This window comes from Kockiozyma suomiensis (genome assembly GCF_038497685.1).
Source record: "Kockiozyma suomiensis strain NRRL Y-17356 unplaced genomic scaffold V2V93scaffold_2, whole genome shotgun sequence".
NCBI classification, from domain to species: Eukaryota; Fungi; Ascomycota; class Lipomycetes; order Lipomycetales; family Lipomycetaceae; genus Kockiozyma; species Kockiozyma suomiensis.
The window spans coordinates 769,146-796,552 of record NW_027117665.1 but is presented as its reverse complement, the minus strand read 5'-3'; the positions used below and the strand labels follow the sequence as shown (position 1 = coordinate 796,552).

Genomic DNA, 27,407 nt, shown 5'->3' with positions numbered 1-27,407 from the left:
CACAGCGATCAACAATGTTTTAAATTAAATGGGCATAACGGCAGAACGGCAATACAAAATGGCATCTTTCAAATTATTATATCATTCTTTTTTCTCAGAGAGGTTTTCCATCCGAGAAATACTAGTAAACATTGATAATTCGATATAAGAGAAGCAAGATCTACACAAATTTTTAGAAGATGATGAGCGAGTACCACAATTCAGCTTTTGGTGCTACTCGTACTTGTTCTGGTGCCAGAAGCAACATGATCTCTCAGCAACAGCATGCTGATCTGCAACCTATGAATATTGATCACGGTATGCCCTCCTGGGCAACGCAACACCATCGTGATATTGCCTCATCGCAAATGCCGATTGACAGAACTAGTACATGCAACATGAATGTCGATGTGCCTGACCTATACGGTAGCGACTTTGACGATGCTGACGATGACGACTATGATGAGTTTGGAGTCGGAGATGTGCTGCTCGATGATAGCGCCGGCGTCTGGCGTGCTGATCGAGTAAGTCTCTCCGCTGAGCCTGAGGATGGAACTGTTCAGGCCACTGCACCTATTGATGGAATGATATGGCGTAGTGCTTCGGCGATGAATAACCTGTTCACGGCTCCATCGATCAGCCAAACCTCAATGACGCCCGACGAGGAGAACTACGCGCAGATGAATATGCAATATCAGCGACAACTCCAAATGTTGAGTCAACACAGAGACAGGGACTCAATGTACGGCTCTATGGTTCCTCCTCCGGAATGTCCGTTTTCTCAGACAATGGCTATGCCGTCTCAATTGCCGAATAAGAGAAAGAGAAGAATGAGTTCTTTCCAGCGAGATTCACCTGCTTTTCAAAGACAGCGATTTGAAAGGTCGTCGGATTTCGAGATGAGTGGTATTTAGGTGATTCCTTGATTTTTGTTTATAAAAATATGCAAAGTAGAAAAAAAGGTCGTTTGTTTTTGAATATATAAATATATGCTCGTTGAAGCTAAAGTGATAAAGTTTTTTTGATTCGAATTCGTCGTGTGAGTGATTTAGTTTTCATATACAAGGAAAGAATATAAGCTAGAAATATATACATCTTATCATGTATGATATTAAATAAACGCAAAAAGAAAAAAAATCTATTTGGTCTTGTCTGACTCTGTTGTAATCGCCTGTTTCACATCATCCTCTGTCTTGCTCTTATTTTTACTGTCTCCCCACGCACCAGGCATCACCGACGCAGGTCGAATAACTGGCGCGAATCCATCGCTAGCTACTATTCCGCTTGTCAACATCTTTTCTCGTTTATTCCATCTTGTCTGAGTTTGGGTCCATTCAGCGATATACGCGGGTGGTGGTGGAGGATCAGTGACTTTAGTCACGAGGTAAGCGGCAGAAGCTTCAGCGATTCCGTACATCAAAACCCCAATATATGGCATTTTCAGAATAAAATAAAACCCGAAACCAAATCCAAAAAGTACGCCTTCCCTCGCTCGATACCATTGATCCCGCTCTTGACGAGAAAATGGGATTCGCGCAAAGTACGGGATCAATAGTTCTCGACATAGACTTCGACCACCCCAATATGCGGCGATGAATCGAGTAAGCATCTTGCGTGGGACGAATAAACCAGAGCCAAAAACTACTACTGCCGCTGTCGCACCGACAGTTTTTCTGAATGATAAAAAGGAGACGATTGGGAGTACTATTGTACCTAGATAAGGGACGGAAGAGAAAAAGTATATGCCGACAGAGAGAACAGATCGGCGAACGTATCGTGCAATGAACTTGGCTGCATTGTTACTAGAAAAATCAACACTGGTCCCATTTGTTTTCTTTTCAGGAGGATCTCTCTTATTCAGCGTCGCTTGGGTAGACGATACTGAGTACTGCGATATCGGGGAATAGAATCTCGACGGCCCTTGCGTGAGTGTACCGTCAGGGAGCTCGACAGCTACTGCCTTTTCAGGATGCATGTTGAAATAGACCTGATCAATAAACTTAAGAGATTCTATAAACATCTCGTCCATTTCTGGTCGCAAATATCTCATTAGACCGATAAGCAATCCGCTCAGGTTAATCACATGCTCTTCGACAAACTCGACATTCTGAATGATAGATTGCGCATGTGCGCCGGCATCTGGGCTATCTGAGCTAGTAAGAAACCAGGCAAAGATTTTAATAGAAATTTTGAAAATCCATAACGGTATCGAAATTATAAACTGAATGCCTAGAGAGATCAAGACTGCGTATAGAGCCTGTTTGTAGTACTTTGCACGTAGTAAGTCAGGGTTCTGAAGTGCACGATAAGCACCAAGAAATGTAAGCTGAAATCCTCGCACAATAGACAAGACGGAAAACCCGTCCGGGGGCTTTGCTATATAATCAGGAGAAGGCATTTATTAGACCTGCTCTCTAAATCCTTCATATGACGAAGCAAAATAGTTGGAGGAACGAGCGATGCCGCGCGTATTCATTAAAGCAATGCGGCTCATCGAAGCCGTCTAGAAAAGCTTTAAACGCCGACACTGAGAATACTCATTTGTGTCTCTTTCAAGAAACGTACGAAATAGATCGGCTAGGCAGCATTTCAATGACAAGAGGAAACTTATGACAAAAATAGTATTTTTGAAAAATCCGAGTCCGGACCCAGAGTCTGACTCATATGCTTTGGCTGCGAGGTCAGCCTCGTGTACTTCGTCGTTTGTCCCTATCCTTTCTCATGACTTTGTCGATCAGCAAGGCTTGATTCAATATATACAAGACATCAAAGCTGCCTCGAATTCCTCGAATCCTATTGATTCGCTTATAATAACATCACAACGAGCAGTTGAGGCAGTAGCATCTGCTTTGCAGGAAATTACGGATCGTACGTCAAGCTTAGAAAAGGCATCAAAAGAGTGAAATCGAACATTAACTTCAAGATGATGCATATATAGTCACTGTGCAAGAATACATTCGCTCTTTACCAGTCTTCACCGTCGGTCCGGCAACATCATCGCTCATTGCCTCCTATGGATTTACAAATATATTAGGTGGTGCCGAAGCTGGGAACGGCAGTATACTCGCGTCAATAATATCATCACTCAAGCCAAAATATTCTCGCTGTGTATTTTTCACTGGTGAAACACATCGAATGATCATTCCTAAACATCTCCGAGAGAATGGGATCGAATGTATAGAGAAAATTGTATACATTTCTGTTGAATTATCTGATGCTCAATTTAAGTTTCGAGAATTACTTGATAATCACGATCAAAGCATTTATCTCTGGACCGTCTTTTTCTCCCCTTCCGGCGCATTGGGGATAGCAAACGCTATAGCAAAAATTCGCTCTGAGAATACAATTCATCTAAAAGTGGCAGCTATTGGTCCTACTACCGAGGAATTTTTGATAAAGCAAGGAATTACACCAGATGCAGTAGCAAAAAAGCCAGATCCTAACAGTCTACTGAGTGAAATATTAAATCACTGAAGAGCTTTCTTTTTCTTTACAAAACTTCTAAATTTTACAAATTTATTAGTATGAAAGAAGAAACAGTACTTTTTCATTATTCTAATCAAAAGCATGACAAGATTTACCTAAAACCAATGAACATAATAGCAAAGTTACAGAAACGTTCCCAAAACCCCATTATTCCTTCATGAAATGTAAATAAAAAAAAAAAGACACAGTATTATATAAAGCGATAACAACAAATAGAAATAAAACTCAAAAATAAAATTATCTGAAAAAGATAAGCATAATCTAATTACAACGAGGACGCTGAAGCAACAGCAGGTTCGGCGACGTTAACACCAACGCTAACGAAATCAGATTCAGCCTTGTACTTCTTGATATTATCTAAAAAGAGATCAAACAAGAAAGAAGAATCCAAAGGACCACCCTTGGCTTCAGGATGAAACTGTGTGCTGAAAATGGGTCTAAACTTATGGTACATGCCCTCATTGGATCGGTCGTTTAAGTTGATAAAGTACTCGCCAAACTCCTCTGGCAGAGTGCTGGCATCGACCGCGTAACCGTGGTTCTGGGAAGTGATGTGGCATTGGCCGGTGGTCACATCCAGAGTAGGGATGTTATGAGCACGGTTACCGTACTTCAATTTAATAGTCTGAGCACCAACAGCAAGAGCGAGTAACTGGTGGCCAAGACAGATACCAAAAATAGGACCGGCATACGTATCCATGGTCTGCTTTAGATTGTAGACTGTGTTTGAGCAGTGCACAGGATCGCCAGGACCGTTGGAGATGAAGATTCCATCAAACTGGCTAGCGACCTCCTGAATGGGGAAATCGTGGGGGAAGATTGTGGCAGTAGCGCCACGGCTGACGAGACAGCGGATGATGTTCTCCTTGACACCACAGTCAATTACGGCAATCTTAATGTCTTGACCTGGGTTGATAGTGTAGGGCTCAGGAGTTGACACCTGGGACACCATGTGAACTTTTCCGGGGTCAATAAAGTCAGCATTATCCTCGCCCTCGCCTACAGATATTTTGGCCAAACTAGAACCTTGCTCTCTAAGATAGGTGACAATAGCACGAGTGTCGACACCAGTGACGGCAGACACACCTTCACGCTTGCACCAGTTTCCCAGAGATTCGACGGCAGTCCAGTGAGAGTACTCGGCGGCGAAATCGGAAACGACAATACCGGAGCACTGAATCTTTGAGGATTCAAAGTAGCGAAGAAGGTTGAACTGATCACGAGCTGCGGAGGGGACACCGTAGTTGCCAATTAGAGGTTGAGTGAAAACAACTGCGAAACACAAAAAAAAAAGGTTAGCCTGGATTCTACCTATAAGAGCAGATAAGGATAAGCATACGAATCTGACCACGGTAAGAAGGATCAGTCATAGATTCAGGGTATCCAACAAGAGAAGTGGTGAAGACAGCCTCGCCGGAGGTGTTGGAATCAGCGCCGAAAGATTTGCCGGTGTATATGGGGCCATCTTTCAAAGTGAGAGTAGCCTTTGGAAGGAAGCTCGAGCTGATATAACGCGCCACGACAGGAGAAAGACTAAAAGCGGCCTTCCGAGCATACGAGCTCTGTTTAGCGAGGGAAGCGAGGGAGAATTGACGATAGAAGCGAGGCAGCATGATTTCTGAATTATATATGGGAATTCTTCCAAATATGGTCTTTCAGGCTGAATTAGCACACCGTACAAACTGAAAAGTCTCTGTCGATGACAAGGCAGTGACAAAGATGACAGGAAAAATAATAGTACCTGATAAGTAGTCCTAAAAAAAAACAGTAGAAGTTAGCCAGCGCTCGGAAAGTTGGTGGGCAAGTTTCTTTTGAGCGCGTGCCACAGCGAGCCGAGCAAACGAGAACAGGATAGAAGAATAAAAATGAGGTGACATACCTGGCAAGTGAAGAGGGAGAACAATCGCATATACGCGGTCTGATAGGAAAAATCAGAAAGCCAGAGAGTCGAGATTAGGAAGAGGAGTCGAACAAGGTGCAAAAATTTGGACGACGCGGCGAAGAAAAAAAGTTTAAAGTTTTTTTTATCTTGTTTGAGTAATTCTCTCTCCACCAATGATGCTCTCTTTCTCTACAAAATACTCGATGCTGACATCCTTTGACTGCCCCTCTGTTTCTACGCTTCATCGCTTAGTCACTTTGGCCTCTCATCTGCTTCACCACCTCCGCTCAAACAATGATCGGATCCTCTCTCTTACGACCAGTTGCTCGCGCGGCATCTGCCTCGACTCGCTCATTTTCGTCGTCTGCCGCTCGCAACGACCTCGCCCGTCTTTCGCTCATTGGCCGTCTCGGCACCGACATTGAAAAGCAAACATCTGCAAATGGACGCGAATACGCGCGTTATACTGTCGCGGTGCGCCCGTCGCGCAACAGCGAGACTTCGTGGTACCATGTTGTCTGCTTTGACAGCAATCTTAGCTATCTAGTTGAAAATTATAGGAAGGGGTGAGTAGGATGGGATGCATATAGTTTGTTTCTGACTTTTTGTGCTGATGCCTGGTCTCATTTTAGATCACTCGTTTACGTGGAAGCTGGCGCTACTCTTCAGCCGTTTGAGACCTCTGATGGTCGCCGTATTGGATCACTTCAGCTTGTTCACAGTAAGTACCTAAATGACTCGTAATCTTATAAGACTCCATAGTCTAAACGCGTCTGTCAATCATCACTAACTCTTCAACTCCAGAGTCTATTCACAAGATCAGCAACCCTAGTAAATCCTACGAGACCAATGACGGCGAAGGTGAGGTAGCTGACGCCGAGTCAGAGGAAGTTGAGTCAAAGTGATGTAATAGTCAAATTATTGTCAAGAGTGAGATATGTTATGCCGATTGAGACGCGTCACATGTCTGTAGAAAGGTACCACAGTGTTTTACTAGTGTTGTATTCACTTTTACTATTTGAATACAATGAAATAATCTCTCCTCATCACATTTGCGCATGACTATTGGAACGATTCGCCTCGTGACACTCTTTGTTTCATGCGTCTGCCGCTGCTTATCGACCTACGAAAAGTTTTGTCGCTTTACAAAGAAAAGGAATATAAAACCACTAATAATTACTTGTACTGAATTCGGCATCAACATATAACTCAACCAAAACTTCAACCGCTTGTTACCAAATATTGCCAATTACCTCTTTAACTCCAAAATTTTATATCCAAAATTTTTTCGATCCTATTTTTCGACGCGGATTTCATATTTGACCCGCACCGCTCCTTCCGGGTATTCGACAATGTCAAGCACAGAGCCTTCATTGTCATTATTCTCGCTAATCGCAGACGCATCACTATCTGTAATAACATCTGGACTTCTGTCGGCAACAATTTCAACATTTTTGCCTGCAAATTTCTCAATATCAATGTCGTCGTAAGGAGAATCCCATTCATAGCGTCCATGATCAGTTTTGTCATAGGCGGTACTAGTCGAAGTCGCGATATTTGTAGATCCTTCTGTGATTGTAGAGTCCAAAACATTTGAGCCGTATGTGACAGACTTGCCAGAGTTGTCGACTGTAACGCCTCTGTTGAGCCATTTGGACTTGGGAAACAGTTTGGCTAGACCGATATTTATCATCCACCGACGATACATGAGTAATGCGTCCGCCCCAAGACCGAAATACACAAACAAAAAAAGAGAAATGACAGGGTAGAGAAAGAAATCAAATCGCGGAGTATCAGACGGCAAAATCTGAATCAGCCACCAAGTCTGGGGATCATGCGTCGCAGACCACGAGTAACTAGTAATGCCAACCATGAGATTGCATGCCAGAATGTAGAGGGAGAGAGGCAAAGCAACAACAATAATTGAACAGCTGAAAAACAAGAGACGGGCAAATCGAGAGACAGTCAAGCCAGAGTGATTAGACCGCAAGACCTCCCGAAATTCACGACGGCGCTTTTGGTAGAAGTAGATAGTTATTGCTGTATTGCCAATATCAGTATGTCCCGCCTGAAAAGAGACTAAAAATGAACCGTACCTGAATAGTATGATGCAATTATCATCAAGATAGGACACCAGATCATATATCCCAGCAGATTCACATATGAATAATCTGGGCCAGGTGAGCAGCCAGTATACTGTAAGATAAAGTAACGTCTCGCCTGAAAGATATAGTAGATTGCCAATTCTAATACAGGCAAGAACACCGAGTAAAAAAGCTTGGCGCAAAGCTCAATACGCTTTTCAGAATCAGTAGGCGCAATAGTAGTCTTTCCAGACATGATTCGAGCTAAACTGCGTGAAATTGAAGTAATAGACCCCAGACATCCGATGCTAGCCATCAAGTGCAGCCTTGAAGTGATGTCGCAAAAGACTCTACCGTCCCAGTACGTGGTAATATCTGCGCTTCCAAACGGGATCGAATTCATAAATACGCACAGGTCTCCAATAACCGTCCAGCCAATGAGAAAAAGAGCAGGGGTATTTCTTTGTCCCCAGTGCCAAAATATCGGCGTGATGCACATGAAAAGTGCAATCAGAGAGGTAGCGAACAGCGGTGCGTAAATCATTTTGTTCTCAGTCTCTTGATAAAGATAGAGTAGTTGAGCAGCGTGCGATCAATTCAAGGGCAGTGGAACAGCCAGAATGCAGCGCAAGTTCAATCTCATATAAGGTAGCGACGGCAAGCTATCTAGATTGGCTAAAGTGCTATGCCTGCCCCTTTTCATGTACGAAGTATAATGCAAGTACCAATGTCGGAAAGGTATGATGGGACCTCGGTCGACGGATACAAGCGTTCACGACACTTTAAGCCGCAAAAAATCTAAGAAATGTGAATGATCTGAAAGATCTGCTGGTTTTGTAGGCGTCTTGGCCCCGTTTGGCTACTCAATGGCTCATCTTCCTTCCGCACGTTGGAACCTACTATCCGTATATGTCCCAAATAGGCAATTCCCGTTTCTGTTAGTTTCTGGCAAGACTCCGTAGACTCCGACGTAGTTTGTATGCCAAAATCTTTGTAATTCTTAAATGCAGAAATTAGTAGCTCATTGTATTGTCACCAGCGGATAATAGCAATCAGCGGGATGTTGCGGAACTTTAGGTGGTGTGGATGGATCAAGGCTTAGGCGTAATAGTGCTCAGCGCCTCGTTCGACAGAAAGTAAGTATAGACTTAGCTGTACCGCAATATTAATTCCCAAAGAATATAGCATACTGCCGCCAAGAAATACATCAAAGATCGCAATATTGTAAAGAATTTGATAATGATGTAAATGGTTGGCCAGATGTATTACAGTATGCGAATTCTTCAGAGCTCAGCACTAAAAAAAAGTTAAAAAGGCAAACGAATAAAATGAGAATTTTGAAGAATAAGATTGCAAACCCAAGTAGTCATATAATTAGCTTTCAATTGCTATTCAATAAATGCTTCGTGACTCGGTAACAGTTTGGAAATCGCTCAAGAGCTGGTTTGCGACATATAACCATTCATGTTATCTTGACTCCAATTACCCATGCTTGCTTCCCGCTAAGATAATTGCTGACACTGCTAGAATGATTATAAAAGAGCTCTACAAATCTAAGAAGTATAGTGACTTGTAACCTGAGTTATTCTGGCTCATTTTCAACTAATGCTATTTTCGATTATTGGATATTTTGTAGTATCAAAAAACATCAAGCTGAGTTTTATTCACAGCACTAATATCCATCCGTAGAAAGTAAGAGGACAGTGAAATATGCTAGTGACCTCATAACTGTCAGCTGCTGTTGACTGATGATCCTGACACCACAAAAATCGAATTTGACAACTTGTGCAATTGATTGTTGCACTTGACGGGTCTTGTCTTGGACTTGCGCACTGTCTAAACATGTACTGTATACGATAATCTAGATATTGAGCAGAACATACAGCTTTATATACAAACGCTCAATCAATATGGTTACTAGTCTTTCCTTTCTACTACTGTTCATAGCCACTACAGGCCACTGAATTCATAGAGCCCCAGAACATGTGGCACCTTTAAGCTCACAATCTAGTTTTCAGTATTATCCATTTATTTATCCTTTTCTCTATATATTTTGTAACATAGACTGCACTCTCTTTCAACTCAATACATCGAAATTTGACACAAAATAGTTCCAGTATCCTGCAAGTCTTCATCTGTTCAAAGTAAAGAAGACGCGTGAGGTAATAAAGACATAAGTTGTTGTAAAAATGATACTCAAATTCATTCTTGTACGAGACAAGTTATTTTTAATATTTCATAGATTTCAAAAAATCGAAACAAACCGTTAAGGAGTCCCTGGTCGACTTGGAGGCTGCGATGATGTCTCCGCAGGTGCGTCAAGCAAAACGGGCTTCAATACCTAAATCAAATCAAATCACTTCGTTAGAAATTGAATTTATCATAGCAAAATTCTGAACAGACTTACGTGCTCATCAAAATTCTGAAACCACCGCACATGATCTTCGGCAGTCCGAGAAAGCAAACTTGGTAAAGCGCCGGAAATTAAAGAGCTACTCCCACCTGAGTTACTACTAACCGACGGCTCCATAGAGGTCGTTCTTGAGAATGATGGCGGATGCTCAATTTCAACGCTCGTGTCCCCAATCGATGACCGGTGAGGAAATACAGTCGATTCGGGACTCAAACTATTAGACGAAGGCTTAGGAGAAGTATCCGGTGATCTCCGAGCTTTTCCATCAGATAATCTAGGTAATGTTGCTCGTCTACCACCTTGTCCTGAACTGCCTTCGGGAAATCCATAGTTTGCGTTTATAAGAGGTCCCTTTCTACCAATCTCGACATCCAACTCGTCATCTGAATCTACCTCAGTTTCAACGCCAGTCTGAATTCCCAAAATCTCTAACATGCGAGAGGTAGTGCCACCAAATACAATGACTGTCAGGACAACAACAACTAAAACTGTTGCACGCAAAGCATTGCTATCCTCGCCCTCTAATCCAGCTGCCAGAGCAACGCCGACAGCACCACGCAATCCCGCCCAGAAAAGCATCATTTGATATTCTTTAGGTAATTCCTCGGGAACCGGTCGATTAAGAGCTCTTGCTCGAACTTTGTGTATAAAGTTGAGCAGCTTTGAAAGAGGAAATACGGCAGCCCATCTGGAGATGCAAATACCGAGAGCGGTGACAATAATTAATGTCGGTTTGTACACGAGTTTGACTTCAGTAAACATCGAAAGACCTAAATAGATAAAAATGAAATTTTCAGAAAGCTGTGCCAGGGTTTGAAAAATAAGCTTTGTTGCGATCTGTGTCCTTCGTGACATATTGAAGTATGCGTAATGTTTGAGGGTGATTCCACAGAACAACAAAGATACAATTCCTATTAGCTGTTAATAAGAAATTACAGTTAAATTCTATCGATAAGTCACTTACCGGACATATGACATCCGTTCGAGAAAAAATAAGAAGCATATGCAAAGAGAAGTATAATACATGTTTCAAGAGACTGAAACTGTCTAATTGACGAATGCTTCAAGATGAGAGCCGTCATCACTCCAACAATAGCACCGATCAGTAGTGAAATAGTAAAAGTCACCAAGAAAATTCCAATACCGTTGAACAAATCGGTGAATGTTGCTGAATCTCCGTGAAATTGCTGGGTGGTTCTGCGCTGCAGCTTAGAATGACGGCAACTGGAATATTGAGCACAGAAAAATACTTACTCGAACATGACGATACTCACAGCATCGTTAAGAATACTCTCTCCAAAAATAATTGTGTAAAGCTTGGGATCAACTTTATAAGCGTTGAAAATAGAAAGAATAGTAACAGGATCAGTTGCAGAGAGTGTCGCGCCGAATCCCAAAGCTGTTACAAAAGGGATTTTCAAACCCTCGAGTCCCAAGAACGCCCAAATATATACAATACATCCCAGCACAACCGCAGAAACAAAAGTCCCTGCAAAGGCAAACGTCAAAATTGTGCCTATGTTGTGGAAAAAGTTTGCCTGTAGCAAGAGCCGATTAGCATCGCGACAGGTTCGCTTAAACATACTCAAAATCTTACCTGATGCAGCTCGTAACCACAGTTGAGAATTATTGGCGGCAGTAGCATGTTAAAGAAGTACGTATAGTTAAATGACACCGCATCTTGAATGTAATGTCCGGGAAGTGTACGAATGATCAATCCAATTAACATTCCTGCCCGACCAATTAGTAGAGGAAAAATGCGTATGCGACAAAAATCATACCTGAGAAGATAGACACCACTGTCTCGTGAATAGCTTGAATTTTTCTAACTTGAAGATAGTAACTAGTCCAGAGCGCTCCGATTAGCAAGAGAATGAGAATCAAAAGCGCCCATGAGGAATATAGTTCTTGCTGAGACGGATCATTCACATCATCTAACAACTCGGTAATTAGACCTATTGGTTATGGGAGAAATATTATAAAAGATTTGTGATTACCGTCGGGGGCTCCCTCAAAATCTGTATCTCCTTCACGTTTAACTAGTCGACAAAAAAAAGATTAGAGCGGGCGGTAACGTAGATCAGTTAACGAGTCAACCTACTCAACAGCTTGGCTGCCGTCTCTATAACCGAAAGCATCTGAATTTGCTGTGTGTCCACGAAAACTCAGCAGATAAAAAAAATTTAACTGAGCAGAGTATGAGCGACGATATGCAGACAAAACACTGCGCTTATTAAAAGATCATTCAAGAAGTTGCAGCAGGTTCGGTCGATTAGGCTTTCGACGCTGATAGATCTTCAAGAAGTGCGTATAAAGACCAAGGATTGAATATAGGTTAGAGATATAAGTCAGGAGTTCCTACACAGAAGCAACAAATTTTATAGAATTTCCACTATTTATCAGGTTCTTAAGCTTAAGGCCGACAAGACGCCTTCGTAGAGAGCTAGCTATTTTTGAAGACATACGACGCTGCACTCAGGTCTGTGCGGCTCCGTAAAGCGCGCGGCCGCACGCGCGCCTGCTGCCGCCAAAGGGTACAGGAAAATATATACTAGTCGTCTGCTCTATGTATATTATATTAATGACTACTTTATTAGCCATTCAAATCAATACTGGATTATCTATTGAAGTCCAATTGTTTTCAAATATTCCATGATACCATTATATTTTCTTCTGGATTCTTTTCTAGAAACAGCTACATATGAATCAATTCTAAATCGTACAGTCATACTTCACGACCCAGTGGCTTGCATTGTTACCTGCACATTTCCACTATCAGCAGCTCCTCGAGCGCGGGCTCCAAGCTCAATATCGTTACCATTAGACGCTCCAGATAATATACCGAGACCCAAATGAGACAGAAGCACCTCGTCGTCGTCTTCTTCCGGAGGTACACCAGTAGCTATCCCTAAAATCTCTAGCATACGAGCGGTCGTTCCTCCAAAGACAATCACCGTCAACACAACTACAACAAGGACCGTAGCCCGTAGAGCATCTGCATCCTCGCCTTCTAGACCGACCGCAAGAGCGACGCCAACAGCACCGCGCAGGCCGGCCCAAAATAACATGATCTGATATTTTTGCGACAGTTGTTCAGGTGCTACACCACCAGTGGCTCTAGCCCGCGCACGTAAAACAAAATTGATAAATCGTGAGAGCGGGAATACGGCAGCCCATCGAGCGACGCATATACCAAACTAGGATAAAGCATCGATTAGCAACAAAACTCAACATTGTTTTAATTCTGAGCAACTTACCATAGTGACTACAATTAAAACTGGCTTGTATACAAGCGTTACCTCAGTGAACAACGACAAGCCCAAGTAGATGAAGATGAAATTTTCAGATAGTTGAGCTAATGTTTGGAAGATGAGTTTGATACCTACTTGAGTTCTTCGCGACATGTTATAGTAAGCGTAATGCTTCAGCGTAACTCCGCAAAATAGAAGAGAAACGATTCCGGACATATGGCAACCATTGGAAAAAAAGTATGAGCCGTAGGCAAAGAGAATAATCAGGCATGTTTCAATCGAAGGCATCGTGTTAACTCTGGAATATCGCAATACGAGAGCAGTCAAAACTCCAACAATTGCACCAATCAAGAGGGAAATTGTAAATGTCATTAAAAAGATTCCAATACCTTTAAATACTCCAGTTACTCCCGTCGTTTCGCCATGAAGCTGCTGAGTTGTTCTAACATAATAAGCATGAGCTGACAGTTATCAATTAAGCACCTCTTTATATACTTACTCGAACATGACAATAGATACTGCGTCGTTGAGAATACTCTCTCCAAAGATAATCGTATATAATTTGGGATCTACTTGGTACGCGTTGAAAATCGATAGAATCGTAACCGGATCTGTAGCAGATAATGTTGCTCCGACACCAAGAGCTGTGACAAATGGAATGTTCAAGCCCTCAAGCCCTAGAAACGCCCATATATACAGGATGCATCTATATGAATGCTCAGCACCCCATTTCAAACATGAAAAATTATGGAAGAACTTACCCTAAAACTACAGCAGACACAAAGGTACCAGCGAATGCAAATGTCAAAATAGTCCCAATATTTCGAGAGAAATTGCCCTACCATACTATTAGCTAAAGATCAATATAGCAGGTCTTTGCAGTACATACCAAATGGAGCTCGTAGCCACAATTCAGAATAATTGGGGGCAATAGCATGTTGAAAAAGAAGGAAGACTTAAACGAGACCGCGTCGCGAATATATTGACCAGCAGAAAAACGAATTATAAGACCAACCAGCATTCCTAGACACGAGTCATATTAAATCAAGCTCTCGTGAGTTTTATCGAGATTGACCGACCTGAAAAAATTGAAACCACAGTCTCATGAATACTCTGAATCTTACGTATCTGCAAGTAATAACTCGTCCAAAGCGACCCGATCAACAGCACAATAAGAATAAATAACGCCCATGAAGAATATTGCTCTTGCTGAGTTGGATCGCGAACTTCATCGTCTGGTAAAGATTTAGTATTTACTGCTGAACATACTGCGCAGGTTACATACCTTCGGGGTTGCCATCAAAATCAGTGTTTTGACGTTTATCTGCGTCAAGTTAATCTCAAGATTCCATACTAGAGGATCATTAAACTGTTCAATTGGTCGTACTCAAATATGCCACTGCATTTTCTAGTAGCCACGATTGCATTCTGGCTAGTTAATAATTAAAAAATGTAGATCAGTCCTTCCAATGTTAGACGCTATCAGCGGCGCACAAGAATACGCGACGATTACCGCGTTTGGACAATAATAGTATATAAATTTCTAGTAAACAAATAATAGTATCAGTGACTATTCGCTAATAATTATGTAAAAGTTCTTGCAGACTGCTTCTGGTAGTCAAAGAGAAACAATGAGCCACTGATTATGAGACATGCCTCAAGAGTCGTGAACACTGTTGCGTAGATGGCGCGGCTTATCGTTTACAAGCTTGTGCACGATGATCATATTCAATTCGTCTCGCTTATCAACGCGTAATGAATTTAATCCCCCGAATAGCGAAAGAGATTATCAGATCTGCAGAAAATTGTTTATTTGTAATATCAAAAAAAATTCTCTTTAAAGCAAAACAGTAGGGGAAAGGGCCAGAGATAGATCAATACTATCTTCCATAAATATGGACTGACGTTCTTGAATAGTACTACGAAAGAAAACAATGTTGTAATTGTATGAAATAAAAACAAAACAATCTCAATTACATTATTGAACAAATCGCCACGTCCTAGTAATAACCGACGAATATCAAGTCTTACGCGACCTGAAAAACTCGCGAGCTCTCTGCTGTCTTTGTTGCATGACGCTATAAGTTCTCGGTATCTCGTTCAGCACATCAAATCCCAGCGTTCTCAGATTATGCTTTATATCTTTCTTGGATATCTCGCACAGAGGCATTCCAAATTCACCTTTCTGTCGTCGCGAAGCCGCATCTCCGAGTCCATCAACAATCTCGTACTGAACAATTCTATCATACTCTGCAAGAGTCCGACATGGACTCCTTAAAAATGCACATAGCTCATGACAGAAGATTGAGGCATTTGCAGGTCCCAAGTAGTCTGACAAAATTTCTCGAGCTAGTTTCGATCCTCGAACCGATTGAATATCAATTAACTGCAACATATAACAAACTCGTCGACAGGAGTCCGTTTCAACCGAAATTTTCAACGACGCTGATACAGCATCAGGATAATCAGACAAAAGGAAAGGGAAAACTGATAATTCACGTCGAATAAAGGCGCGAGCCCGACTCTGATTATTCGATGATACGCGAAATTGACTGGGAGACATGATCGAGAAGCCTGTAAATTTGTTTGTACCAATATGGCATGCTCGTAAGCCATTACGATACACGTACTGCCGTCGCATGAGAACTAGTTGATTATCAAAGCTGTAGCCTGAAGATCGGTGGCGCCTTCGCCTAGAATGCGATGGTCCACGGCTCGGAGATTCGCGTCCAGGCGAGGTTTGCAGAAGATCGCCCTGAAACTCATCCGCTGAAATGAAAACACTTTCAGAGGTGTCTCCACTATGTTCAAATTCAATTTTTTCGACTTTAGTCTTACAAAGCGGGCAAGACTTGTCTAAAGACACTTCGAGCCACTGCAAGATGCATGGAAGATCCCATTCGTGTCGACACGGAATTGTACGAGCAAGCTTAGTCAGATCTATACCACACAGACATATTGCACAGCGATTAAGTGTCTCATCCGAGGCATCCGACAACATGAGAAGCAGTACAAGGCCTGCCAAACGAAGAGACCGTAATGAACAGGGCAGTACACCTGTGAACGGACTCTGAGCAGTATCACGTGAAAGAAGGGGTTTGTATGTATTGTACTTGCATCCGCTGGAGCGATCTCGCTCGCATCATTCTTCGGTCACTTCTCGAAGAATACTGCAAAACACTATGACGTTAAACGCTTCATGCCTTTTTTGCCGCATTATTAAAGGTAAAATGATTTATGAGTGCTTTTGCTGAATCCGCCGTGCTTACATCGCAACTAGGTGAAATCCCCTCATACAAGGTCTTCGAGTCATCTAAGGTGTATGCCTTCCTCGACATCAACCCGCTTTCTGAGGGACACACTTTAATCATTCCAAAATACCATGGAGCCAAAGTTCATGAAATTCCCGATGAATATCTGACAGATATTATCCCTGCCGCAAAGAAGATTGCTCTCGCACTTGGCGCTACCCCCGACGACACCTTTCAGTACAATCTCCTTCAGAACAATGGAACATTGGCACACCAGGTCAGTACTTTGGATAATATTTCAATGGGCCCAGTTTTTAATACATTTGCAGGTTGTCCAGCATGTTCACTTCCACGTCATTCCCAAGCCTACCGAGACGGAAGGCTTGGGCGTCGGCTGGCCTCAAAAGCCCACCGATTTCGATGCACTCAAGAAGACGCATGAGGAGCTCGTCAAGAAAATTGAAGCTTTGTAAATTTTATCAGAAATAGGACAATATCATCTTATAGCGGAGTTTGAGTGTGACCATTTTGTCAGTTTGATTAATTAATTATCTATCGTACAACGTAAAACACCTAACAAGTATCTGATCCATCGTTCTCTTAGCGAGACCGCGTCCTCGTACTAGTTGGAATCGAGCGGTTAGAATTAGATAAAGCTGTTCGCGATTGCTGAGGCTTGCTATTTGCTGCTGATTTAGCACCAGTAGAGGAAACGCTAGTTCTCACAGCGGATGAGGCGTTTGATAAATTTCGGGAATTAGATTTCAGAGGAGCTCGCTTTCTTGGTCCAGCTGTACGTGATTTGGCTGTAGTACTTACTGAATCTTTGGCCACTTCTGTCGCGTCTGGGCCTTGTTCTTCAGCGCTACCTTCAGCGAGTATAGCGCCTTGTTCTATTTTACAAACTTTTTAGTATCGATGTGATGTGGCAAAAAGCATTATAGACTTACGTAACAGCACATCATGCTCATTTGCCCTTTCGAAAGAATCAGATGTTGGAGCCTAAAAAACATTAACTACTTTTCCGCTTTTGATATGCCAATCAGTCGTCTTACCTCCTGAAAATCAACACACCACGCGTTTATCTCGAGTCCGTACAAAAAAGACGCAAAGCTCTCACTAAACCGTGCAAGATTTTCGTGCATCAAGTCAAGATACTGAAAATTTGTGTCGAGGTCTGCAAGCGAGTCACTGAGCTCTGACAGTTGTGGTTTCAGAGCTTCTAATGGGAACGCGGAAGATAGTGGGTTCGTAGAACGCGACACTGACCGTCGGAGCGGCGTCGTCGGACGAGAAGCTCGATGAGTACGTTGAACAGACATTGTAATATAAATTTTGCTTTTATAACCAAGGCGCCTGGTTTTATAACAAGTGTGTGTAGCAATAAGTGAAGTCGCCGCAGCAGTGAGATGAGAGAACGCGTTTGTTTACTTAAAGGTAAGGGTTTGACATTTAACCACACGCGCAGCTTGTCTGACGCATCTATTGCGGAGAAATTAAAATGCTAGAGTATTTCTATTATTAACTGTGATCTCACTTGAACCTAGTGCTCTAGATTATACATGACTTTTGAATATAATGACTGAGGGACCTCAAGGGTGCATTAATATACCAACCGGTCAGAGAACTCGATCAGATGTCTAAAATTCTTATAACGTCGCTGTAGTAGCAACTGCCCATGATGTAATGCCTGGCTGGAAAATCAAAGCTTCTGTGTGAGAGCACGCGATCCCTTTCTGTTTGTCATTAGGCTCAGTAGTGGGGGTGTCGTTCTAGGAACCGAAGTATCTGAAGCAGATGAATATATACTGACAGATGTCTGGCGATCATCTCGGTCTTCAACCTCTTGTAATGCAGGTAGATCCTCTCCAAGTTCAGCTCGTTGCAATATAACAGAATACATATTATTGTTATCCACACTTTTATGTCTCTTCGGAGATCGTTCTTCATTACTTGCCAGGCTCGATGTACTCAGCACAGAAGGCTTATGGTCCTCTAGCACTTGGCGCCACAAAACTGAATTATCAATATCGCTTCTGCGTTCCTTGCTTTGCAGGTCTTCAGTATTAAAAGCATACAACTTTTTAGCAATCTTATCCGTTGCCGGACCTGCCGCCAGATCTTCTGTTTCAGCTACTTCCTTGGATGCTTCGTCTCTAACCTCAATATCCTGCTCGTCGTTGGATGAATCAGTTGCTTCAACTGGCTCAGCGAGGTCCATTTTATCGGGGAATACACTAGCACTAGAGGCATCAGACGGTGCAGCTTCTGGATCATTGGTATTTTTCGAAATGCTCTTAGTAAATGTTTGTTTGTCATCTCGCTGCACTTCACTGCTTTCCCGCGATTGAATGCGCTCAAATTCTACTTCCCTGTTAAATATTTGCGCAGGCGAATAATCATTGCTGGGTTCAGAGTACTCTCGATCCATACGTTTAGGAGACAATTCTATGTCATTGTCCTCCACCGATGACAAAATCGACTCTTTATGACTTTCTACATCTGTCAAACCCTCCATGGGCGCATCACTAACTTCAAAATAGTCCCTCGCTGCCATTATAAGCTCTTCTTCATCGTCATGCTTTCTGGCCTCTGAGTCTGCACTTGCAAGATTCAAAGATAAAAGTATGGGTGACGATCGTGGCGGATCTGTTGAGGGAATTGAAGATGACTGCTTTTGTGGATCAACATCGATTGAAGTGTCAGCCTCGGGACTTACACTCGCGGGCAGAGCAAGACGCAGATTCTCAGAATCCTCAGGAAGTACGAGAGAACTTCTTCGGCGCACTAGGCGTCGCGAGCGCTTTGGTAGTAGCGTGGGTCCGCTTACCTTTTTTGGTGTTTGTGTATCGAAAAGATGCCGCTTAGCAGATGAAGTAACGATACTACTCGAAGATAATTCAGGGAAATCCGAATCGAGATACTCTTTATTTCGAGATTTTCTACCCTCTCGGTGTGTTCTCCTATCGTAGCTCTTTTTATCGACATGATCTCTTTGACTCGAATACCGCCTTTTCAAAAACGAAGCTGGCGACTTTCCCAATACCGATACATTTTTGAGACAATTTGAAAGCTCATCAGACGGGGAGGAATCAAGCCATCGGCGGATATGGCCCATGGCGTCAGGCGACGAGCGAGTTTCACGACTCGGCGAAAGCACGTCCTCAGACGCGGGAGTTGGTTCTGTAGATGTGTAAGCTGGAGATGTCACGGCGTGCACAATACTGCCATTTTGTAAAATTCCTGATACTAGATAATCTAGATCAAAGTCGCAGAGGTTCTCATCGGTCAAGTCATAAAGTTCTAGATCACTTTAAAGATAGAAATTTCAGCGTTAGCGCAATATCACACGTAGAATTGGCTAATAACAACATACTCCTCATATATGCGCTTGTGCCTTTCAATTATCTCATTTCTAAGTTGCTCAATAGTGGTTGTCGGAGTGGTGATGTGAACAAACTTCCTAATCGTTTCCAGCGCCGGCTCGTCTTCAGTATTATAATGATCCAGCTCGTCGACAGGGTTGCGCTTGTAACATGCATGACACGCCGCAAATCCTTTTTGATCCAAATCAGTACCAGCACTGTCAATGTGATCTGACTGATGCTTGTGGTAAGAAAGGAGCTGTTCGTTTGACCGACGCGTATTGTTAGATCTCGGCGGGGACGAAACCGAGCGAACAACTTTCACGTGAAGAAGTAATGCGTTTTCCGACTGCATCTGAGCGGTATCATGTACTATATATCCTGCACCCGAAGCTCCACCTTGTCGATCGTTAGCAATTGCACATCAAAGATTTGTACGCGTCAAGATTGGTGAGCCCTGGTTTTCAGACCTCGAGCGGAGGTAGCAAAATAAGGTTCTTATTAAGATTTAAATCTTCGGTACTGGACCACCCAAAAGGATAGTCACTAGGCGCCGATGTCGCTCGACACTTTTTTGTTTCTTCGTCGACTTCGTTTTTGGGATTCATTAGCTTGCTTCATCTTCTGTAAAGCTGCTGTTTGGTAATTTACCTTTCATTGACTTTCAAATTAGGGCTGCGCCTTGAAATTTGCCTCTATCGCTTCAGCGCCTCAGTTTATATAGAGAAAAGAAAGCGCAGTTAGGCGCTACAGTTGCCAATACATCACGAGCAACTATCTAATTCACTCTCATTTGCTTCACTCTTCAGAATTCTTGATACTATGGCCTCCGAAGAAGACAAAAAGCGTCGCGATGCTTTGCAAGGTGCCCAGCCAAAGTTTAAAGGTCTGAGCGAGTACACATCGTCGGCTGCGTCCGGTAATACCCTGTCCTACAAGTCAGTTCCCAAATCTCTGCTGCTGCCGGACGGTACCCCAGACTACCTCCGCTTAATACTCACTTCTCGGGTGTATGACGTTGTCAAAGAGACCCCTGTTACTACGGGTGTCAATCTCAGTGCGAAGACTGGTGTCAAGATTGTGCTTAAGCGAGAGGATCTTCAACCAGTGTTTAGCTTTAAACTGCGAGGCGCGTATAATAAGATTGCTCAATTGTCCAGTGAAGACCGTTGGAAAGGCGTGATTGCGTGCTCTGCTGGAAATCACGCTCAGGGAGTAGCTTATTCGGCAAAGCATCTTGGTATTCCAGCTACCATCGTTATGCCTGTCGCTACCCCAGCAATCAAGCACACTAACGTAACTCGAATGGGATCGAAAGTCGTTTTGTTTGGCGATGATTTTGATTCAGCTAAAGCAGAATGCGAGAGACTGACATCCAAGCATCAACTTACGAATATCCCGCCTTTTGACGACCCATATGTCATTGCCGGCCAAGGAACTATTGGTATGGAGCTTTTGAGGCAGATTGATGATCAGAGCTTAAAGGCCGTCTTTGCTTGTGTCGGTGGTGGCGGTCTGATATCGGGTATTGCGGTATACATCAAGCGCATTGCTCCACATGTTAAAATCATCGGCGTCGAGACTTATGATGCTGATGCTCTCTATCAGTCTTTGGGTGCCAAAGAGAGAAAAACACTTAAAGAAGTTGGCCTATTCGCTGACGGTGCGGCTGTTAAAGTTGTTGGCGAAGAGACATTCCGTCTATGCTCGCAGCATGTAGACGAAGTCATTCGGGTCAATACTGATGAAATCTGCGCTGCTATGAAAGATGTTTTTGAAGGTACCTCATGTGATTCTTAATAACTTGCCCGCATCACATGTTAACTGTTAGTAGATACTAGAGCCATTGTCGAGCCATCTGGTGCCTTATCAGTTGCAGGACTTAAGCGATATGTTGCTTCTCACCCTGAGCTGGATAAGTCTGGTGTTTACTGCGCGATTCTGTCGGGAGCCAACATGAACTTTGACCGCTTGCGGTTCGTGGCTGAGCGTGCTCAGTTGGGTGAAGGTCGCGAAGTGTTTATGATGGTCACCATCCAGGAAACTCCTGGGAGCTTTAGAAAGCTTCAAGATGTCATATTTCCCCGTGCTATTACTGAATTCTCCTACAGATTTTCTGGAGGACCAAATGCTTACATTTACATCTCCTTCGCAGTTGCCGATCGTGATGTCGAGGTGCCCGCAATTATAGAGGAGCTTGCCTCCAATGCTATGCTTGGAGTTGACATTAGCGATAATGAGCTTGCAAAAAGCCATGCTCGTTATCTCGTTGGCGGTAGAGCAGAAGTTGAGAATGAGCGCATTTATCGCTTTGAATTTCCTGAACGCCCAGGTGCTTTGAAGAAATTCTTGGATGGCTTGAAAATTGGTTGGAATATCACTCTGTTCCATTACCGCGAAACCGGCGCAGGTAAGTTTCGTTTCACTCATTCTCAATAGTTTGGCATTCACTAACTTGCATAAAACAGATATTGGTCAAGTTCTGGCTGCCCTCTCTGTCCCGCCAGAAGAATACAATGATTTGCTTAATTTTCTTGAAGATCTTGGATATCCTTATGTGGACGAAACTGATAACATCGTATATCAGAAGTTCATAAAGTCATAAAAGGCTTTGATTGATTAGAGTATGCTTTGACTTAAGTGCGAGAGAGATCGCCAGACAACTTCTGAAAAGTTTTGTGTTTTGTCTCATACCATTATATTAAACGCAATATGAGTTCAAATCTATGCATACTATATTTAATTAAAAGTGCCCTTACTATCCCCTTGTGTATATGTACATGCAATATCTACTTGTTAACATCGCCTTTCCATCCCATCCCTCTCAATAATGCAAACCCAAAATCTTCAACAGGAACTGCCTCATACGCGTCCATATCAGGTGCGTCTGGCCGCGATGCAATATCCTGCCGATACGCTTCCTCCTCTGAGATAACTTGTCGAATTTGATCGGCTGACATGGTAGTTGAAGACGACGCCAATTTAATGACTAAATCCGATTTTCTGTTGTCATCATCATCCATAAATTCTGACGCTATTTTCCGGATTGCCTTTTCCTCGTCCGTCTCTTTCTTGATATGTGCCCTGCTCTGCGAGCCATCCTGAATTGGAGCTTCCACTTTAATATCCGTGCTACTAATACTCTCCTGAGCACTAACAGACGATCCATCAGACTTCTGAACCTTCTCTCTAATGGTCAGACCATAATTTTGTCGCCTTTTGCTTATTTGTTCTTGCTCATCTGCTTGACGATCTCGTTCCGCGTCAATGACTGATCCTACAGGCATATATACAGCTCGCTTCTTCTTTGCCTCTTCTATCCAGTTTTTATTTTTTGGTGGAACAATCACTAAGGGACCTCTTTCTTCTTTTTTATGGACAGCTATAGCATTCCCGCTTGCGGTGTCGAATCCTGTTATTAATTCTGTAGGTGATGGCGACCGCTGTCGTTTATGTCCTCGTCCATGTAATGTAGATGATCTTCCTTTTGATAAATTGCCTAGTTGCATGGAAAATTTTCCACCATTTGCTTTCGCCTGTATTCCTTTCCCACTACTTCCTCCTAACGAAAATGAAAATGCAGGTTTAGGCGAGTTGTTGTCTGACTGTGAAGGCGAGGAGGCTGTAGAAGATGCATTTTCAGTCGGAGCTGGTGAGAACGGCTTTGGCATAGGTTTCGACCCCACAGCTGTGGCCTTCTTAAAGCCGGCCATAGATGTCCGGGCTAATATTCAGTTAAACTAGATATATCGGCTGAGAAGATGGCAAATGTGGAGGAGCCGCGCTTCACAAAATTGATCCACTCTACTGTCAGTTGAACAAAAGTAATCCGAACGTTGCCCTAACCCAAAATATCTGGTGCGGATTAGGGCAGCACAAAGCAGAGCAAGAGCATAGAGGCAAAAACATAGTTCCTAAGATAATTGGAGAGTCCAGTAATCACTACCCGTCACCACTGCAGAAGAGTTTGCTACTAATTACTTGTTGATACTCGGTACATTTTGTTATTGCAAATATGGCGCCAAGGAGAGGAAAGAAGAAAAGCGAGTCCGGGTCTCAAAAACAGGTCTCTTCGATTTCTACTGATACTGCGACTGAAAATGCAGCCTCGCCTATAAAAGAACAACAAGAGCAAAGCGACGTTTCAACTGGTATATTTACCGAAGACAATAATGGTTTGAATGAAATGGGCAATGGGGAGGAATCAGTCAGCGAGGAAACACAAGAGGCACAGGATCTGCAAAATTCAGCCGACAACAATTCGCTGAGCGAACCGCATTCAGATAATAATGAAAAGGAGGATACCAACAACAAAAATATCAGTGCAAATACGCCTGAGAACGATCTCATTGCGAGGGCTAAAGCCAGGAGCGACAAGTTTCGTCAGTTGAAGATGCGTATGGTGAGTACCAATATATGGGGTTTATTTTCCGTGCTTACGCTGACTTGTCCTGCTCGAATAGAACCAGTCAAGCTCTCAGAATAAGAAGGAGCTTTTCGCAGAATATCGCAGACAAAAAACAGATCACGCCGCTTTAGCGCGCTTGGAGCGTAAGAAAGCGGACGCCGAGCTTGAGCTTTCTAAAATGGAATCCCAAGATGCAGGTGAAGATTTTGAGAGAAAGCGCGCTTGGGATTGGACAATTGAGGAATCAGAGAAATGGGATGAGCGCATGGAAAGAAAGAGGCAGGCAAAGAAAAATTCAGTGTTAGCTGGTATGTCTTGATATTGACAGTTTACGTTCGCGACATTTTTATACTAATTTTTGGATCAGACTATTCCTTATCCGCTGACAGAGCATATCAACGAGAACTGCGGGATATGAAACCTGATTTAGAGGCTTACTTGCGGCAAAAAACCAAATCTCTAGAAAAAGGTGGTCAAATCATCGAGGGTGAAGATGGGAAGCTTATAGCGGTAGATGATGACAAATTTGGCAGCACACATTCGCTTGATTTTGCAGAAAGTAAACCTCCAAAAGAGGCTGTGGATCGACTAGTAAACAGTATCAAAAAGGCAGACGAGCAGCGAATGCGGAAATCTCGCACGACGAACGACGGCGACAATGTTACGGCTATCAACGACAGTAATAAGCAATTCAACCGCAAGCTATCTCGCTATTACGATAAATACACAAAGGAGATTAGAGATTCCTTTGAGCGCGGAACGGCGTTGTGATTCATTGTTATAATTCTTGGTTTGTCTATACACGACTACACATGTATATCTCATGAAAAATGTATCAGTTGAATTCTCACTATAAAAAGCACGTATGGTATTTTTATCAGGCATTAAAGGACGCTTCTTTAGCCAGATTTATCAGGTCTTCTCTTGCAATAACCCCGTGTACACTTTCATCCTCTAGAGCCTTAATAGCTGCTCCTGCTACCACTGATGTAGACAAGGGCTTCAAAACTTCTCGAGAAATGATTGGTGCATTTCCACCGAGCATACTGTTAACTGTACCAATTGCCCTGAGACCCATAGCTATAGTCATTGTCATCGAATTGGCAGGATCAAACATGAATCCTAAGAAAAGCCAAAGTTAGTATAATATAATTAGACGAAAATAGCGGGGTTTTGGATACCTGGTCGTAAGAATATGGGACGTAAAGACGGAATTGCAAGAATACTAGATTCAGCCTGTTCTTTAGACTTGAAGTATGCTTGAGGGATTCCAGGAAACTCGCCAGCTGCTGATATGTAGAGAAATGGCTTTGTAATTGTAGCTGATTCTGAAGTGGCTTTTGCCAATCTCACGGCTAAAATAAAATGATCAGAAACAATAGTTTAGGACCCATCACTGTCTATCATTACTGACCTAAGTCACGGTTCATTAATTCGTATGATATTTCGTCATCGATGCGATGCTTCAATGGATTGCGATTCCATTTTTGTACAACGCTGCTAATTCCTTCTAACGGTGACTGACTTTTGGCAAATGTTTTATAGTAGTTAGATTCGAGAAGAATTCCCAGTGAGTAAACGACAGCATCAGATGATTCCACGAGCGGTTGGAGTTCATCTGATGATGCTTTAGAAATATCGAATGATTTGAAGTCAACTTGATTTGCCCATTTAGGTATTTTGTCTTTGAAAGCACTGGCTCCAGACCGACTATAAAGTATCATATGAGTACCAATCAAAACATATCAAATCTCAATATATGTACCTTAGAGATGTCACTGTCCATCCATGCGCTACTGCTTGCTCGCAAATTCGTCGTCCTTTAGCAAAGAAAATCATCAGCATTTTCTCAGTTTGATCTTCGATCTTGTAATCATTAAGCAATACCCAGAAATCCAGATCCGCCACAGACTAGCAGTCTCTTTATTGATGACATCTTTTCCTTTCGAGCTTACTATTCAGAATTTTGAGGATCGTAACACTCGCGAGAGTCGTATGACGAGCCGCAGCACGAGAACGCGAAACTCACACCGCTCGACTTGACCTAGACAGTTATCTAGCTCTTTCACATATTCTTTCAGCAGACGGATTTACTGACAATCTTTCTCTGTTATTTAATATCCAATAGAAATGTCATGGAATACAAAAGACAGCGCTTGCTTTTTTTCTGTTGTGCGCTATTCTCATTGTTCGGTCCCAATTGACAGCACAATACCTACAAGTCATCTTCCATGGATTCATTCTTCATACAGAGACTCTCTTGCAATTCACTTTGATTCATCTGTCAGCAATTACGACAAAGTGAATATAATGTGGCGGTCACAGGTTCTCGTTCGTCTTACCTATCTGTCGTTCAGAATATACTGGATCTATCTAATTTGAATTCGCATCAGGAAACTGTTGATTTGCCCACCAAGTCGAAAAACCCAGCCGATTCTCCTGTTGTAATTATTGCTAGCACTCCTAGAATTGCAATTAAAACTACGGCTGTCGATACCGAAAAGAGATTGACGGTTTGAGAACTCTGCATAAGCGGATGCCTTAGCAATCAATACTGACAACTTTTTACAGTCCCGACGGATTCAAATCCGGCTAGAAGATGAGAGAGCATACACATTGTGCCTTGCAGAATTTGAAAAACGAAATTGCATAATAAAGAAAGTTATAGGTCCCGCAAATTCTATATCAAACTCGCAGATGCTTTCTAATAGCCAACCTGAATTCCCTTCCTCGCAACATATACCATCTCAGTCGGCTACGCAGCAGACGTTTTCGCCAATGATAAATCGGGCGAGTATTCAAAAAGCCCAGACCGCATTCTCTCCTATTGCCCCCGCTTCCGTGCCTCAAGGAACAGAGATATTTGAATTTCAGCCTGCTCAGTCTGGCATTCAAAACAACATTCCTAGCTCTGCCGTCGAGAACTCTTTGCCATCTATGCAGCTTGGCGATTTAAACGACATTGAAATATCAAACTACATTTGCGACTGCCTGTGTGATCCAAAATTTGTCAAACTAGTAAATAAAATACCTCCCCGTGTTTTTGTATCATCTCCTGAGCTGACTAAATTATCTTTTACAAGTGTGATCAAGTTGACCGAGTATGGGCTACACTGGATGCCAATTACAGAGCATAAATAAGTCGGCATAAACTCGTGATATTTTACTAGTCAATGCGTAGCTATTAATCAATATATGTCAATTTAGCATAAGTAACCCCCATATAGAAACCCCTAATAGAAACCACTACAAGACCCTCATAATTTTCACTGACTATCTGGACCGACG

General features: G+C 42.7%; 17 protein-coding genes across 17 annotated transcripts; 7 read left to right on the top strand and 10 right to left on the bottom strand.

Moving 5' to 3' along the window:
* The first annotated feature begins 78 nt into the window (after positions 1-78).
* Positions 79-1,005, top strand: V2V93DRAFT_124214 (uncharacterized protein). The gene has a single exon (XM_066906784.1). It carries the CDS (start codon positions 180-182, stop codon positions 891-893), a length of 714 nt encoding a protein of 237 aa, XP_066768002.1. The 5' UTR covers positions 79-179; the 3' UTR covers positions 894-1,005.
* Positions 878-2,413, bottom strand: V2V93DRAFT_364423 (uncharacterized protein). Its single transcript, XM_066908842.1, has one exon. It carries the CDS (start codon positions 2,375-2,377, stop codon positions 1,118-1,120), a length of 1,260 nt encoding a protein of 419 aa, XP_066768001.1. The 5' UTR covers positions 2,378-2,413; the 3' UTR covers positions 878-1,117.
* V2V93DRAFT_364421 (tetrapyrrole biosynthesis, uroporphyrinogen III synthase) lies at positions 2,324-3,596 on the top strand. The gene is made up of 2 exons (XM_066908841.1): positions 2,324-2,847; positions 2,918-3,596. The coding sequence occupies exons 1-2, from the start codon at positions 2,589-2,591 to the stop codon at positions 3,451-3,453; spliced, it is 795 nt and encodes a 264-aa protein (XP_066768000.1). The 5' UTR covers positions 2,324-2,588; the 3' UTR covers positions 3,454-3,596.
* Positions 3,502-5,460, bottom strand: V2V93DRAFT_364417 (class I glutamine amidotransferase-like protein). The gene is made up of 3 exons (XM_066908840.1): positions 5,207-5,460; positions 4,805-5,117; positions 3,502-4,737 (listed from the first exon to the last, which is right to left on the bottom strand). Exons 2-3 carry the CDS (start codon positions 5,076-5,078, stop codon positions 3,731-3,733), a joined length of 1,281 nt encoding a protein of 426 aa, XP_066767999.1. The 5' UTR covers positions 5,079-5,117; positions 5,207-5,460; the 3' UTR covers positions 3,502-3,730.
* Positions 5,461-5,641: 181 nt separating this feature from the next.
* V2V93DRAFT_356943 (uncharacterized protein) lies at positions 5,642-6,252 on the top strand (the record flags this gene model as incomplete). The annotated part of the gene is made up of 3 exons (XM_066908016.1): positions 5,642-5,913; positions 5,980-6,068; positions 6,152-6,252. 3 exons carry the CDS (start codon positions 5,642-5,644, stop codon positions 6,250-6,252), a joined length of 462 nt encoding a protein of 153 aa, XP_066767998.1.
* A 770-nt stretch (positions 6,253-7,022) lies between these two features.
* Positions 7,023-7,942, bottom strand: V2V93DRAFT_314714 (GPCR fungal pheromone mating factor; the record flags this gene model as incomplete). The annotated part of the gene is made up of 2 exons (XM_066907232.1): positions 7,023-7,387; positions 7,444-7,942. Coding segments are annotated over 2 exons (864 nt in total), but the record flags the coding sequence as incomplete, so codon positions are not given.
* A 1,360-nt stretch (positions 7,943-9,302) lies between these two features.
* On the bottom strand, positions 9,303-12,292 carry V2V93DRAFT_364411 (Sodium/hydrogen exchanger family-domain-containing protein). Its single transcript, XM_066908839.1, has 8 exons — positions 11,946-12,292; positions 11,842-11,883; positions 11,626-11,778; positions 11,442-11,575; positions 11,099-11,382; positions 10,809-11,041; positions 9,839-10,755; positions 9,303-9,772 (listed from the first exon to the last, which is right to left on the bottom strand). The coding sequence occupies exons 1-8, from the start codon at positions 11,980-11,982 to the stop codon at positions 9,698-9,700; spliced, it is 1,875 nt and encodes a 624-aa protein (XP_066767996.1). The 5' UTR covers positions 11,983-12,292; the 3' UTR covers positions 9,303-9,697.
* Positions 12,293-12,576: 284 nt separating this feature from the next.
* On the bottom strand, positions 12,577-14,522 carry V2V93DRAFT_378218 (Sodium/hydrogen exchanger family-domain-containing protein; the record flags this gene model as incomplete). The annotated part of the gene is made up of 8 exons (XM_066911948.1): positions 12,577-13,041; positions 13,102-13,537; positions 13,595-13,801; positions 13,857-13,933; positions 13,985-14,118; positions 14,175-14,330; positions 14,381-14,419; positions 14,483-14,522. 8 exons carry the CDS (start codon positions 14,520-14,522, stop codon positions 12,577-12,579), a joined length of 1,554 nt encoding a protein of 517 aa, XP_066767995.1.
* Positions 14,523-15,115: 593 nt separating this feature from the next.
* On the bottom strand, positions 15,116-16,096 carry V2V93DRAFT_378217 (uncharacterized protein; the record flags this gene model as incomplete). The annotated part of the gene is made up of 1 exon (XM_066911947.1): positions 15,116-16,096. One exon carries the CDS (start codon positions 16,094-16,096, stop codon positions 15,116-15,118), a length of 981 nt encoding a protein of 326 aa, XP_066767994.1.
* A 140-nt stretch (positions 16,097-16,236) lies between these two features.
* Positions 16,237-16,919, top strand: V2V93DRAFT_364406 (HIT-like domain-containing protein). Its single transcript, XM_066908838.1, has 3 exons — positions 16,237-16,320; positions 16,376-16,623; positions 16,676-16,919. The coding sequence occupies exons 1-3, from the start codon at positions 16,278-16,280 to the stop codon at positions 16,817-16,819; spliced, it is 435 nt and encodes a 144-aa protein (XP_066767993.1). The 5' UTR covers positions 16,237-16,277; the 3' UTR covers positions 16,820-16,919.
* On the bottom strand, positions 16,865-17,739 carry V2V93DRAFT_364403 (DASH complex subunit Dam1-domain-containing protein). The gene is made up of 2 exons (XM_066908837.1): positions 17,402-17,739; positions 16,865-17,348 (listed from the first exon to the last, which is right to left on the bottom strand). The coding sequence occupies exons 1-2, from the start codon at positions 17,666-17,668 to the stop codon at positions 17,256-17,258; spliced, it is 360 nt and encodes a 119-aa protein (XP_066767992.1). The 5' UTR covers positions 17,669-17,739; the 3' UTR covers positions 16,865-17,255.
* Positions 17,740-17,842: 103 nt separating this feature from the next.
* V2V93DRAFT_364401 (uncharacterized protein) lies at positions 17,843-20,414 on the bottom strand. The gene is made up of 3 exons (XM_066908836.1): positions 20,363-20,414; positions 19,723-20,300; positions 17,843-19,657 (listed from the first exon to the last, which is right to left on the bottom strand). Exons 2-3 carry the CDS (start codon positions 20,064-20,066, stop codon positions 18,049-18,051), a joined length of 1,953 nt encoding a protein of 650 aa, XP_066767991.1. The 5' UTR covers positions 20,067-20,300; positions 20,363-20,414; the 3' UTR covers positions 17,843-18,048.
* V2V93DRAFT_364398 (tryptophan synthase beta subunit-like PLP-dependent enzyme) lies at positions 20,239-22,526 on the top strand. The gene is made up of 3 exons (XM_066908835.1): positions 20,239-21,491; positions 21,546-22,121; positions 22,180-22,526. The coding sequence occupies exons 1-3, from the start codon at positions 20,534-20,536 to the stop codon at positions 22,314-22,316; spliced, it is 1,671 nt and encodes a 556-aa protein (XP_066767990.1). The 5' UTR covers positions 20,239-20,533; the 3' UTR covers positions 22,317-22,526.
* Positions 22,365-23,659, bottom strand: V2V93DRAFT_364395 (uncharacterized protein). Its single transcript, XM_066908834.1, has one exon. It carries the CDS (start codon positions 23,422-23,424, stop codon positions 22,501-22,503), a length of 924 nt encoding a protein of 307 aa, XP_066767989.1. The 5' UTR covers positions 23,425-23,659; the 3' UTR covers positions 22,365-22,500.
* Positions 23,660-24,204: 545 nt separating this feature from the next.
* Positions 24,205-24,890, top strand: V2V93DRAFT_320916 (mRNA splicing factor SYF2; the record flags this gene model as incomplete). The annotated part of the gene is made up of 2 exons (XM_066907339.1): positions 24,205-24,427; positions 24,487-24,890. Coding segments are annotated over 2 exons (627 nt in total), but the record flags the coding sequence as incomplete, so codon positions are not given.
* Positions 24,887-26,152, bottom strand: V2V93DRAFT_364391 (uncharacterized protein). Its single transcript, XM_066908833.1, has 5 exons — positions 26,007-26,152; positions 25,885-25,939; positions 25,534-25,829; positions 25,301-25,474; positions 24,887-25,241 (listed from the first exon to the last, which is right to left on the bottom strand). The coding sequence occupies exons 1-5, from the start codon at positions 26,053-26,055 to the stop codon at positions 24,997-24,999; spliced, it is 819 nt and encodes a 272-aa protein (XP_066767987.1). The 5' UTR covers positions 26,056-26,152; the 3' UTR covers positions 24,887-24,996.
* A 13-nt stretch (positions 26,153-26,165) lies between these two features.
* Positions 26,166-27,331, top strand: V2V93DRAFT_403343 (uncharacterized protein). Its single transcript, XM_066912623.1, has 4 exons — positions 26,166-26,450; positions 26,513-26,632; positions 26,691-27,137; positions 27,203-27,331. Exons 1-4 carry the CDS (start codon positions 26,250-26,252, stop codon positions 27,254-27,256), a joined length of 822 nt encoding a protein of 273 aa, XP_066767986.1. The 5' UTR covers positions 26,166-26,249; the 3' UTR covers positions 27,257-27,331.
* Positions 27,332-27,407: the final 76 nt, after the last annotated feature.